This window comes from Prionailurus bengalensis, chromosome A2, assembly GCF_016509475.1.
Source record: "Prionailurus bengalensis isolate Pbe53 chromosome A2, Fcat_Pben_1.1_paternal_pri, whole genome shotgun sequence".
Classification (NCBI taxonomy): Eukaryota; Metazoa; Chordata; class Mammalia; order Carnivora; family Felidae; genus Prionailurus; species Prionailurus bengalensis.
In genome coordinates, this window is record NC_057348.1 from 114,104,278 (window position 1) to 114,117,981 (window position 13,704).

The 13,704-nt window shown below is 41.0% G+C and overlaps 1 protein-coding gene across 1 annotated transcript in view; it reads right to left on the bottom strand.

The window, feature by feature from the left end:
- Nucleotides 1-13,704, bottom strand: part of RAPGEF5 (Rap guanine nucleotide exchange factor 5) — a 226,888-nt gene that overhangs the window by 166,266 nt on the left and 46,918 nt on the right. The window contains exon 5 of the mRNA XM_043589070.1: nt 13,145-13,313. Coding sequence (XP_043445005.1) covers nt 13,145-13,313 — 169 coding nt within the window. The remainder of the gene's footprint in view (nt 1-13,144; nt 13,314-13,704) is intronic.

Below are 13,704 nucleotides of genomic sequence, written 5' to 3' on the forward strand. Positions count from 1 at the left end.
TAATGGCAGTGACAAGTGACAGGAGACAGAAAGAGAAAGGGAGTGACCCCAGGAAGGAAGACCCATCCCAGAGTGCTTGGCTAGCACTCGGGCCCATCACGCACTACAAATTTATGAATTCCCATGGCTGCTTCTCAACGTCGCTGCTTACCAACAACTTAAGCCAGGCCCAGTAATTCTCCAACAGAAAGTACTGAGTCCTGCTACTGTGGGCAGATGTCCTCAGAAGTTTTAGAGATCTGCAGTATCTAAGGGTGCCAAGATGAGGACACAGGAATAGCAAAAGCTGCCTTTGTCCCTTTAACCATCCAACAGAACATATGATCATTCTACCCAGTCCCCACCAAAAACAAAACCAAACCAATCCAATCCCTGCCCTCTCTACAATCTTCCTCACCTTAATCAATGACAACCCCATCCCCCCAGCTGTAAGTCATGCCTGATCCCTGCTCTCTTGTACTCCACACTGTAGGCATCCTAAAATCCCACTAGCTCTATCTTCAAGGTGTACCTCCCATTTGACCACTTCTTACCCCCTCTATCACCACCACTTCTGTTGTCCCAGGCACTAGATCTCTTACCCAGACCCAGGAGCCAGAGTGGTCATGTTAATATGTAAATTAGATCATGTTCCTCTTCTGCTCAAAATCCTCCAATGACTCTCCATGTCCCTCAGTATAACACACAAGTCTTGACATTGGCTGACACTTCTCCCTCTCTTCACACTTGCTTTGCCTTCAATGCTTCCGCCTTAGACCTCTGCACTGGCTACCCTGTAGAATCTTTGCACTGTTCCCCTAGAACACTTCCCTCAGATATCACCTCACGTATGCCTTCACATCCTCGAGGTCTCTCAGCTTCTTGAAGAGGCCTTTCCTGACCCATATCGATATCCCTCATTTCTTACTTTATGTATCTTCATAAAGTTTTCTACCTCTAACCACATAAATCTGTTTATTTATGAAATGTCTGTCCTCCCCTACTAGACTATAGGCTCCATGGGAATACAGACTTCTGTTTTGTTCACGGTTACATCCCCCAACACTTAGAACACAACCTAGTACCTAAGAGGTATTCCGTATATAACTGTTGAATAAATGAACTGAGTACCCGCAACTTCAAGAAAGGCTCTGCTACGAATCACCATCCTGGGACAACTGCTGCACAAGGTATTAGCTTGTTATCTATGGTCGGTGCAGCTGAAGAACCCTGCTTATACTCAAGAACACTTTCCCTTAGCTGCTCTATCATTCTCCCAGCTCCCTGCAGCAATTCTTTCAGTTACCTGCTATTCATTCAAATTCAACAATGACTTTCTTAATTCAAATACCAAAGATCTAGTGACTCTGAAAATCTCTTAAGTGAAGTAATAGCAATAAAGGTGAGGATCACCCCCACCTCCTCATCTTCCTCTAACAAATAATTGGTGTAGACTTAGTGACAGTTTCCAACCCAGCCAACTATTTGACAATCATTTGCACAATTCATCCTGCAGTAGCAAAGAACAGGAAGTCTCCACCCAAGAATGTCTCCCAACACAAACTCTCAGCTCTGAGGGTTAAATAGTCACCCCGTGTTGAGTTCCAGTAAAGAGTTCTTAGGAGGGATCACACAGGGCCTGTTATGTGGGCAATGGAATTTGTTTTATAACCAGTCAGGCTCAAGATAATTTCTAACAACTTGGATTTAACTGGTACCTGTGCAGGACTTCCCAAAATTCCCTTAGTGAGAATTCCTTCATGAAAATTAGTATAATGGATTTGAGATTATTCCAACTAGATTTTTGTTTTTTTAATTTATGTTTATTTGAGAGAGAGAGTATGAGTGGGGGAGGGGCAGAGAAAGAGGGAGACTCAGAATCCAAAGCAGGCTCCAGTCTTGGGGCTCGAATCCACGAACCATGAGATCATGACCAGAGCCAAAGTCAGATGTTTAGCCAAGTGAGCCACCCAGGCTCCCTTAATTAGGTTTTTTAAAAATATGTCTTCCTCTCTCTCTGACCCTCCCCCGTTCATGCTCTGTCTCTCTCTCAAAAATAAATAAACATTCAAAACAAAAAATTTTTTAAAAAAGGGGGTGCCTGGGTGGCTCAGTCGGTTGAGCCTCCAACTTTGGCTCAGGTCATGATCTCACAGTCTGTGAGTTCGAGCCCCGCGTCGGGTTCTGTGACGACAGCTCAGAGCCTGGAGCCTGCTTCAGATTCTGTGTCTCCCTCTCTCTCTCTCTCTCTGACCCTCCCCCATTCATGCTCTGTCTCTATCTCAAAAATAAATAAACATTAAAAAAATGTTTAAAAATAAAGCTTGCTAAGGGTGCCCAGGTGGCTCAGTCGGTTAAGCATCTATCTCTTGATTTCAGTTCCAGTCATGATCTCACTGTTGAGATTGAGTACTGTGTTTGACTCTGTACTAACAGCATGGAGCCTGCTTGGGATTCTCTCACTCCGTCTCTCTGTCCCTCCCCGCCTCATGCTCTCTCTCCCTCTCTCAAAAAATAAACATTAAAAAAAAAAAATAAAGCTTGCCATACATCTTCTATATAAGAGACAGAACCCACATTCCTCAACCAGATTTTACCAAAACATTTTGTGCCTTAAGATTCAAGAGCAACCAACACCACCTTGGAGTTAGAAAATCCTGCTTTATTTTTACCTGGAAGACATTTCCTGGTATTTCAGGGTGGAAAACTGGAAGCATTCTATTACAGAAATAGTATCCAAATACTACCACTTTACATTTGCATGTTGATACAACTTCAAAAATGCACATGTTGTATGGATAGACATATCCATCTAGGTCTCACTACTGAATAGCATATGTGGGCTCCCAAGAGCTACCACAACACAAAACACTGCTCCTATAGGAAATTGTGTGAAATGTCTATTTTATGGTTGTTGGAGTGCAAAGATTTGGAGTAATTCAAGAAGTGGAGACTGCGTAACTAGCACATGCCAAGCCAGCTGAGGTGTTATCCATGACCTTCCAGACATACCTGTGCCAACACTGTATTGAGTACAGGCATGCTGCACATTACAGAGGACCCTAACAGGAGATGTGGCCTCAGCCAGATTTCCCATAAAATGCTATTCCTGTCCTCCCAGGGGTTTCATTTGTGTCTGGGTGTTTCTTATACACACACAACACCTTGACCTTCACACTGAACAGAGATATTCTAGATCGGGACCTAAGGAGGGTGGAGAACACACCTATCTCCAAATCAGAATTCTAACAGGGCAGAGTCCATTGTAGGGGGATGTCAGACAGGCCTGTTCACTACTTCCCACCATCGCCCCCCAACAAAGCCGAGCTGTTATTAAGTTGCCCTGTGTTATTTGGTTTAGAGAAACTAGAGGGAAATACAACATTCAGGATGGACCTGAGACCACCTTTTGTTAGAGTCTGATGAAATTATAGAGCATGGAAAAAACCAACACAAAGGAGTCACTTAGCCTGATCTATGATTGTCAGAGGCCACTTCTTGGGAGAAGGGATAGCCAGGGTGAGCTTCTGATGCATAATGAGTGGCGCTGAAACTGCAGCAGGGTTATCAGGACCAGGAAGTGGGAAATGGCAGGAGACAGAGCCAAGGCCAGACTAATCAGGGCCTCATTTGATACTGTTAAAGAGTTTTTGTTTTGTGCTGAGGGTTATGAACTTTGGCTATAAAGCAAATAAGCTGGATGGAGAAGTAACTAGAAGAGGAAATAAGATCAAAGGTAGGTTGGTTTCTTGTTATTATGATTGAGGGAATCGTTTGTTTGCTGAAGGTGAATAGCCAACAGAGAGAGATGGAGAAAGCAGGAAAGGGAAGTCTCCACGGAGATATAGGACCCATAGCCCAGTGAGAAGAAGGAGTCTTGAGTAGAAAGAGGAGCTCTTTCCTCCACCAACCTGAGAAGTCAGCTGATGATACCACAGCTCATATTCCCCAGGGACAACCCAGAGTTGGTTCCATACTTGCTGTCAGGCAAGGAAACTTCAGGAACTTTCTCTTACAGAAATATTTCCTGGGCTAGATTTGAAATTTTTCTTCCTTAGAAATCATTGACACCAGGGGCACCTGGGTGTCTCAGTCGGTTAAGTGTCCAACTTCGGCTCAGGTCATGATCTCACAGTTCGTGGGTTCAAGCCCCATGTCGTGCTCTGGGCTGACAGCTCAGAGCCTGGAGCCTGCTTCAGATTCTGTGTCTCCCTCTCTCTCTGCCCCTCCCCTGCTCATGTTCCGTCTCTCTCTCAAAAATAAATAAATATCAAAAAAAAATTTTTTTTAAGAAATCACTGATACCAAATCCTAGACACTACCAAAAGGAATGCTCCTCAAGGATCACAGACTCACTCGCCACCATATCTAATACCTAGTGATCCCAGGAGGGTAAAAAAGGTGTCATACTGGACACTCAAGCACTGTCCCTTCTATAACATCTATATTCTGGACATATCTGTTTTGCTTAACAAAGCAAATTCTTATGACAAAGAAAAAGTGGGATGGTCGAAGAATGAGAATTCAATTTTTCTTGAGATCTTTGATGTCATGAATACAAATACCTGTTCAATCTTCTAAAGTGAACTTGATTTTTCATAGGCTGGGGCTACTAGTTGGGCTTACAGAGGCAATTTGCCAAATACTACTAAAATGTGATTGTGACAGGCTTCACTGAGGGTCCAGGATATATTTGAATAAAATTAGTTATTACTAATATCTATTTTTTACATTTTACTTTATTTTTCTTTTTTTTTTTTTTTTTTTTTTTTTAAATTTTTTTTTTTTTTTCAACGTTTATTTATTTTTGGGACAGAGAGAGACAGAGCATGAACGGGGCAGGGGCAGAGAGAGAGGGAGACACAGAATCGGAAACAGGCTCCAGGCTCTGAGCCATCAGCCCAGAGCCCGACGTGGGGGTCGAACTCCCGGACCGCGAGATCGTGACCTGGCTGAAGTCGGACGCTTAACCGACTGCGCCACCCAGGCGCCCCTGTTTTTAAATTTTATTTAAATCCAAGTTAGTTAACATATAGTATAATAATGATTTCAGGAGCAGAATCCAGGGATTCATCACTTGCATACGACACCCAGTGTTCATCCCAACAAGTGCTGTCCTTAATGCCCATCACCCATTTAGCTCATTCCCCCACCCAACACCCCTTCAGCAACCCTCAGTTTGCCCTCTGTATTTGAGAGTTCTCTTCCTGTTTTTTTCTTATTTTTCTTTCCCTCCCCCTATGTTCATCTGTTTTGTTTCTTTAATTCCATACATGAATGAAATCATACGGTATTTTTCTTTCTTGGACTTATTTCTCTTAGCATAATATATTCCAGTTCCATCCACATTGATACAAATGGTCTTTTTGCATTTCATATTGAAGATTTCAGGATTAATCGGTTAATATTTAATGAAACAGCCAAATTTCAAATGCTAGCACAACCAGGCCTAAAAGTTCAGTTTTTCTTAAAATTCCTGTACTACTTTTAAATAATGATGTTCTCTGATAAAAATATGCAATCTGTTCCCACACCTACAATAAGCCTTTTCTGTAAACAATGGAAATTTTGGAGGGCTTAGTGTTTCCCTGGGCGAGGGGGTGATGAGTAATAACAAAGACTAAGACCAGCTGATTTTATAGCATTTTTTATATAAACAATTTAAAATAGTAAATGGAAATTTTCTTCACCTATGATCCTAATACAAAACTTATGCCAAGTTCCATCATGAAATTTTTTTGAGAAATACTAAAAAAAGTTTTCCTCATCCAGTATTAATTTCCTCTTCCCCAAAGGGCACAATATGAGAATCTAATTAGGAAAAGTCAGGAATACAAAAGGTAGGTTTGGGACATAGGTACAGGAGACTTGAAGTTGATCTCCCAGTTAGAAGGGGTCAATCCAGCACCACTTCAAAAATCAAGGATGCCAATGCATTTCTCATCTTGATTCTACATATCAGGTTGAAAAGGTAAAGTTAGGCAGGATACGGAGGTGACAGGGTAGTGGGTGGTGATAGCATTAGTGTATGTAGGGTGCCAAGGGGAGACAGGGATCTATACTTTGGTAAGTATTACTGTGCAGCTGGTATTAGGTACATGACTGAGTGAAGGCACAGTCAGAGTGAGAGTAGAGAAAGAAGTCTGAGGACTGAGCTCCCAGGACACTCCCTGTTCATGGGTCAATGCTACCAAAAGCAGGTTTTATTATTATGCAGGTATGGTGAGGTCAAAAGATAAGATGACTGCCATTGAAAACATACACGACAGTTTGGGAGGATTAATGCCTTAGTAATAATGAGCCTTGGGGCACCTGGGTGGCTCCGTTGGTTAAGTGTCCACCTCTTGAGTTTGGCTCAGGCCATGATCTCATACTTCGGGAGATCGAGCTCCAAATAGGGCTCTGTGCTGAGGGCAGAGCCTGCTTGGGATTCTCTCTCTCCCTCTCTCTCTGCTCCTCCAACCCCTTTCAAAATAAATAAATAAACATTTTAAAAAACAGATTAAGTAATCTAACCCACTAACATGGAGAGATCCTCTACTTAAGCCTTAATTTGTTTTTTGGGCTTTTTTCCCATTAGACTGATGAAGTATTTCACATATAGCTCTTGCACACTTTTTAGATTTGTACCTAAGAATTTCATAACGTTTTTTTGGGCCAGCATATAGAAACATAATTTTTGTATACTGACCTTGTATCTTGTGAATTTACTAAACGTACTACTCATTAGTTCTAGTAGGTCTTCTCTAGATACCCTGGGATTTTCTATCTATGTATCTGCAAAAAGAGGTGGCTTTAATTATTTCCTTCTTATTTGTATCCTTTTATTTATCTTGCCTTATTACACTGACTCGTGAAGAGAAGTGATTAAAAGGAGATACATTAGCCTTGATCCAAATCTTAGTGGGAAAGCATTCAGTCTTTCACCATTAAGTATGATATAAGCCATACATTTTATGTAAGGTTTTATAGATTAAAGAGGCTTCCTTAGATTTCTAGTTTTCTGAGAATTTTTTTTTATCATGAATGGATACTGAATTTTTTTTAAATGTGTTATCTGCATCTATGGAATTTGTCATACAGTTTTTCATTTTAGATTGAATCTGGTGAATTACATCGATTGAGTTTTAAACTTTGAACCATCCTTTTATTCCTGGGATAAACTCCCATTTCTCATGATGTATTATCACTTTTATATATTGCTGGATCCTATTTGCTAATATTTGTTGATGAAGATTCTGTTTTTCACATTTGCTTCCCTTTCTGAACTTTGTCCTAATAATGCCGGCCTCATAAAAGATGAGACATTACTTACATATGGTCGTATCACCACGGAGTAAAGCACAAATTTGTACCTCGCACAAACCTAATGGACAGTAAATGTGTGTTGAGAAAGAGTTGCCTTTTCCCAGACCTTATTCTCCCTGTCCCTTCTCCTTACCTAAGCAAAGGAGCAAATTCAATTATCTAGGGACTCCAGACTCTCTTCCAAACTTAAATGCTCATGAAGCTAAACGTATGCAATTTCAGAAGTGTCAGTCAAGCAGCGGTAAGTACCAAGTTTGATAAAATCTTTGTCATAATGGTATTGATCTGGCTTCTTTGCATAGTATTTTGCAAATTTGATTAAATTAGCTTTCACATTTCTTATGAACCAAGCTCTTTCTGTATGGCTGACTTTTTGGAACTGCAGACTTCAACTTTGGTGTACATGAGCCTTACTAGAAGTTAACAAAAAGTACTAATAAGTGTTTCATCTGTCCATCCCAAGCCTGATTTAGTAGATCTCAGCTTATACCTCCTTCTTTTTGAAAGGATCATGGTTGAGAACCACTGCCATAGAGGTCACTTCCAAGTTCAGCTTCTGCCTTCTATTCACCTACCTGCCACCAGCTTATACCTCCTTCTTTTTGAAAGGATCATGGTTGAGAACCACTGCCATAGAGGTCACTTCCAAGTTCAGCTTCTGCCTTCTATTCACCTACCTGCCACCAAGTACAGAGGCCTGTCCCTTTGGCAAGTTCGGTAACCTTCCTTGCCTCAGTCCCCTCATCTTTAACTTCACACTGCTGTTGTGAGCAGGGAGTATTAACCATTACTGCTACTATTGATTTCATTGTTGTCACTGCCAGGACAAGCTTAGGCCAAGTGACTAAGCCAGCTCTTCCCCAGTTTTTAAGTAGGGGACGCTTTTTACATAGAAATGGATCACAGACCCATAAACTCTATACATGTTGATAACACCAACACATGACATAAATGTTACTGTGAATTCTGGTAACCAACTATTTTGTTTTGTATCACCCATGTACAGTTAAGTCATTCTCTATTCATTGTAAAGATAATGTATGTCTTTTCTATAGGTTTAAGACACCCTTGCAATCAGTCTGAGACTTGCTCCAAACCCTTCTCAAAGTCTGAGTTCTTCTTGCTGTGACTCACTGCTTCAGCCACATCAAGCTACCTTGCACTGCCTCAACCTGCCACCGCTCTCCCTAACGTCAATGCCCTGCACGCTGTTCTATCTCAAGTATCCTTTTGCTTCTCTGTCTAGAACATGAAATCATGAATGCTAATAAATTCATCTTAACCCCTGGACTGAGATTTCCCTACAGTTGGCTAGTTAAGAATCTGAAGGTTAAAATACCATTCAATTAAGCACATAGCTAAATAACAACAACAAACATGTTTTTGTTTGTTTGTTTTTAAATAGTTAGAATCAGGAAGAGTCAGGATAGGATGCCATGAGAGAGAGAGCTGTTTTAACAGAGGCCAAGTGGCTGAATAGGGGGTCTGTGGAAGCCACAGCCAGACCTCAGGAGCATCAGCAGTGCCAGTAGGCACCCAGGAGGGCACATCAGCCAGGCAGGACCAAGAGGCACTGACCGAGCCAAGATGGACAAACCCAGTTTATTCAAGTCCCAGGCTCCACAGCAGATGCCAATACAACACCCCAGTTATACCTCAAGGGCCATTAGGGTGCCCATCTACTAGCAAAATCACTGGGGATGGGAAAGGGCCCACCCTGAGAAGAGAGCCTCCTCTACCAGGTTTAAGAGACCCATACTACTCACCACGTTCCAGAGGCTGTCTTGATGAGCAACAGGGAGTGGGCCTAGACTGAACCTTTTTACCAAAAGGTGCCAAACACCTTTTAACATTATCTTATTAGAATAATTCTACTGGATTAGACTAAAACTGTGGGGTTTCTTTTCCTTCTTTCTGGCTATCTTACAAGACAGAGGCTCACGTGGACAATAAACAAGAGATTGCTTAGAGGAAAAATGAAGACATTACATTTTTCTTTACACGTCTGAGTGTAGGAGGAGTTAAAGTTTAGCAATCCTCTAGAACTCTTTCAACAACAGTTTAAATGTTAACTGCCCTGTAATTGGAGACTACAGTTTCATGTATTTGAGGTTCATAGGCTCCGTCCATTCAGACCACTCCCACTCCCACCCATGGTGAGCTGGCACCTGCTGTAATGGTGGCTGCACTGGAACAGCCATGCTTCCTCACAGCCTACATTCTAAAATTTCTCACTAGTTCTTTTTTTTTAATTTTTTTTAACATTTATTTATTTTTGAGAGACAGAAAGAAACAGAGCATGAGCAGGGGAGGGGCAGAGAGAGACAGGGAGACACAGAATCCGAAGCAGGCTCCGGGCTCTGAGCTGTCAGCACAGAGCCCGATGTGGGGCTTGAACCCACAAACTTCGAGATCATGACCTGAGTTGAAGTCAGATGCTTAACCAACTGAGCCACCCAGGCACCCCACAAATTTCTCACTAGTTCGGAATCAACTATGAGGCCTCCTTTCCCTGTGCTGTTACTTCAGCATCCCCAACCAACACCCTGCCCCAATCACCTACCCACACACACACACACACACACACACACACACGAGTGAGAAAAAAGTCACTTATAGGTCACTTGATTTGGCTTTCGTTTTGAATAAAATACCATGACTGTTATTTTTTCTCCCTAAGATTGTACCTTCGACAACCTATTCACTCACTTCATTCAAATTATCTATAAAAGTTATTTTGTATAGAACAGGAATTTTGTTTCCTCAAATTAGCCTAGAAACCTGCAGCAGCTCCATTTCCCATCCTGCTTCAAATATTCTTTTCTAAATGGAAAAAAAGATCCACAAAATGCATTTACACAGAATTGCGTGTCATAGAGATACTAAGTGGCTTCCTTGCATAATTTTACAGAGACTTAGAAGATAGCACATTAGAGAGACCCGACGCAAAACCGCATACAAAGACCGGAATAGCCTTCAAATATCAAAAAGGCTATTAAAAGAAACATAGGACAGGATTTTCAGCTTGTGAATGGACAATGCAAATTAATGAATCAAGAGGACTTTAGAGGGCATTTCAGTAGAATGGATAAAAATGTTTTAACAGAGCAGAATGAACAACACAGGTCTAAGAATGACAGAGAAGAATGGAAAAATTTTTTGATGCAAACAGGAACAGACCAAAGTTACAAACACTAAGACAGACATGAACTGGAGACATTGTGGAAGTTTTTGGTCAAGGTAGGACTTGGGCTCCCCCTTGGGGGGGGTGGGTAGAATTTGACTAGAAATGGAAAGAGGAAGAGGAAGGAGCAGAATATCACAGGGGCATGAGGGAATAAAAAGGTGTGAGGTAGAGGTGAGAATGAATGGAGATCACCAGATGAGAGCATAAGTTACCGTGGGGTCACATGCATCGAGCCACATGAAGGCTGTGCCATTACAGCTTGAAGAAGACATTGTCCTTGGGCACCTTTTCCCTGACCAGAATTTTTTTCAAGTCTGGATAACCTAAACCTAGCCTTTCCAACATATGGCCAAAAATTTTACCCTGAGAGGTAGGCTTAGAATTCTAGTATAGAAAAAATGGTACACACACACACACATTACATATATATATACACACACACACACACACACACACATATACATATACACATACATACACATACATATGTATCTCCCTCCAGAATAGACTTGCAGTGGTTCATTAATTTTATCTTTTAATAGTTAGTACTTACAATATGGGACAGATGGATCCATAGCTCCCCAATGACAATTTCCCCAGAGGAATTGCCACTCCTAATGCACATGTTCACATCACCACCAACAAAAAAATATCTGCTGATAAACAAGACATGCTCCGGCGATTCTCAACTCCAGAGGCATTTGTGTTCAGGGACTGGGGTGAAAAAAAAACTGCAAGTAATCTGGAATTAATATTAGGAAAATTTTGAAAATAATTTTTAGAACTAGAGTAGACTCAGGCTTTCCCCATAACAAGGTCATCTCCGGTCTGCTTGCTAAGTCGGGAAGAAAGTGTTAGAGTTGAATCAGGAGGAATGCTTGCAAGTTTATTTCAGCTGCCCTTATGCCCCTGTTAACCTATGCATGCCCATGAGATTGCACACACTTCCATGTTGGGTTCAGGATGGGAAGTACTTAAGAAGAGCTGCTGGAGAATGCCAGTCCCACAGAGTCCAAGCATGTCACAGACATTTCTAGCTTCAAAAGCACAGCACTCCCTCTTGGAAAGCTTGTTAAAGTTTATTAAAATGTTCTTTGACTTTGCTCAGGAAATTCTACCTCCATTGAAAGCATATCATGGTTAAGGAACATTTTCCGTACTTAGAAAACTCAGGGAAGAATTACGTTTGAATTTTGCTTCACCATTCCAAGGTCCTCTATACAGTGGTGGTGGTAAATTCACAATCATTCCCAAGTCAGTCTAACATTTTTATAGTTTCTGTTTACAATGTCTTAGAAGAGGGAGGTAGAATGGCCCCCTAACTCCTGGAACACACTCGAGCAAGTGTTACAAAGCATGGGTGTTATAGCTAGACAGACATGGATTCAAACCCTAACACTCAACTCACCACTTGTGTGACCTTAGACAGGTGACCTGACCTCTGTGCCTCAATTTCCTCACTTACAAAATAGCGATAATAAGAACGGTGTTCTAGAATTCATCTGAAGATGAAATAATATAAAGCAGTTAGCATGGTTCCTAACATAAAATGTGTTTCTAATATCAACCTATTAGCACAGTGTCTCATTAATATTCTAACACTTATTTCTTTTCTAAAAGCCTGGATTAACTGTTCAGTATTAAGTGTCTTTGTTTTTTTAACAAGAGCAACTCATCTTTGTGATGATTGTTTCTCTTTGAACCTACTCTTCCTACCCATGAGATGAGAGTAATACCTCTCGCCCTGCCATCTTAAGACGGGAGACAGTCAACTGTAAGTATGGGAACACATTTTGAAAACTGAATACGTAAAAGTTATTGATGGCAAATTTTAATCTGAAATACATTATTCTGAAATAGGCATATCATGAATGCTGTGGAGAAACAAAGACATGTCACACAGCACCATATCAGGACTCAAGACCTGTTCCTAAGCCTTCTCTAATGAGTTTTAATTCATTTTAATCATATAGTGATTCAATATCTCCATGTGATAGTGATTCACGTGTTTTATTTGCCAAATGTTGCTTCTTGATTATTTTCAGAAAGGTTTTTGAGCTCTTTCTTAGGAAAGTCACGACTTGAAGAGTGGATTATATGTCAGTTATTATTTTAGTCCAATCTAAGCCAAATCGTATTTATTCCTAATCTAGATCACTACTCATATGGTGATGATTAAATCAGAAGCGGCTCGTGGTACAGCTGGTGAGGCATGAACTTCTGGGATTTGAATACCAGTTCAGTCATTTATTAGCTGGATTTAATTGCCAGCAATTTCTTTTACCTTTCTTTTTTTTAATTTTTTAAAAATGTTTGTTTATTTTTGAGACAATGTGAGAGACATAGTGCAAGCAGTGGAGGGGCAGAGACAGAGGGAGACACAGAATTCGAAGCAGGCTCCAGGCTCCGAGCTGTCAGCCCAGAGCCCGACGCGGGGCTTGAACTCACGAACCGTGAGATCATGACCTTCGAAGTCAGACGCTTAACCGACTGAGCCACTCAGGCGCCCCTCTTTTACCTTTCTGAACTTGCATCTGAGAAATGGGAATGGGACAACTATCTCCTCAAGGAGATAGTGGTCTTCAAGAGCAGGGCACGGTCCCTAGAGACACTAAACATTCTCTGAATGAGTATAATTTTATAATGGAACAAAAAAGAACATCTACTTACAGCTCACAGATGCCAGCTTTGGCAGGAATGAGAGGCACAAGTTGCAGTAAAAGTTTGACACCATTCTGCCATTCTTCTTCTCTTTCAAATTCACAGTACAAATAGCTACATTCATCAGATGAAAACTGGTAGAAAACATAGGTATCTTGAAAGTATAAATTCTGGTCCACTGTTGGAAACAAAAAAAGGGGTGGGTCCGTTTCTCAAAGTATATTATTAAGAGAGTCATAAACCAAATAATAAATTGAAAGCCCTACTAATTATTATGAGAACCCAGGGGAAGGACTATAATTATATATTCTAAGTCCATTCATGTTTACAATCCCACTGAATTACAGGGGACTTACTGACCAACCCAATTTTTATTACTTGAGGCCTTAGCCAGTATCTTCACATGTATTTTATGACTTATGTGCTTCAGAGACAGGTGAAATCAGTAGCAATTCAAAAAAGAATTTTTTTATATGTCCCAAGGCAAACTAATACGTTTAATTACGTTAGTGATATACAAGTGTAACACTATGACAAGTTTCAAACCAGTGGTTCTCAATTGGGTTGGG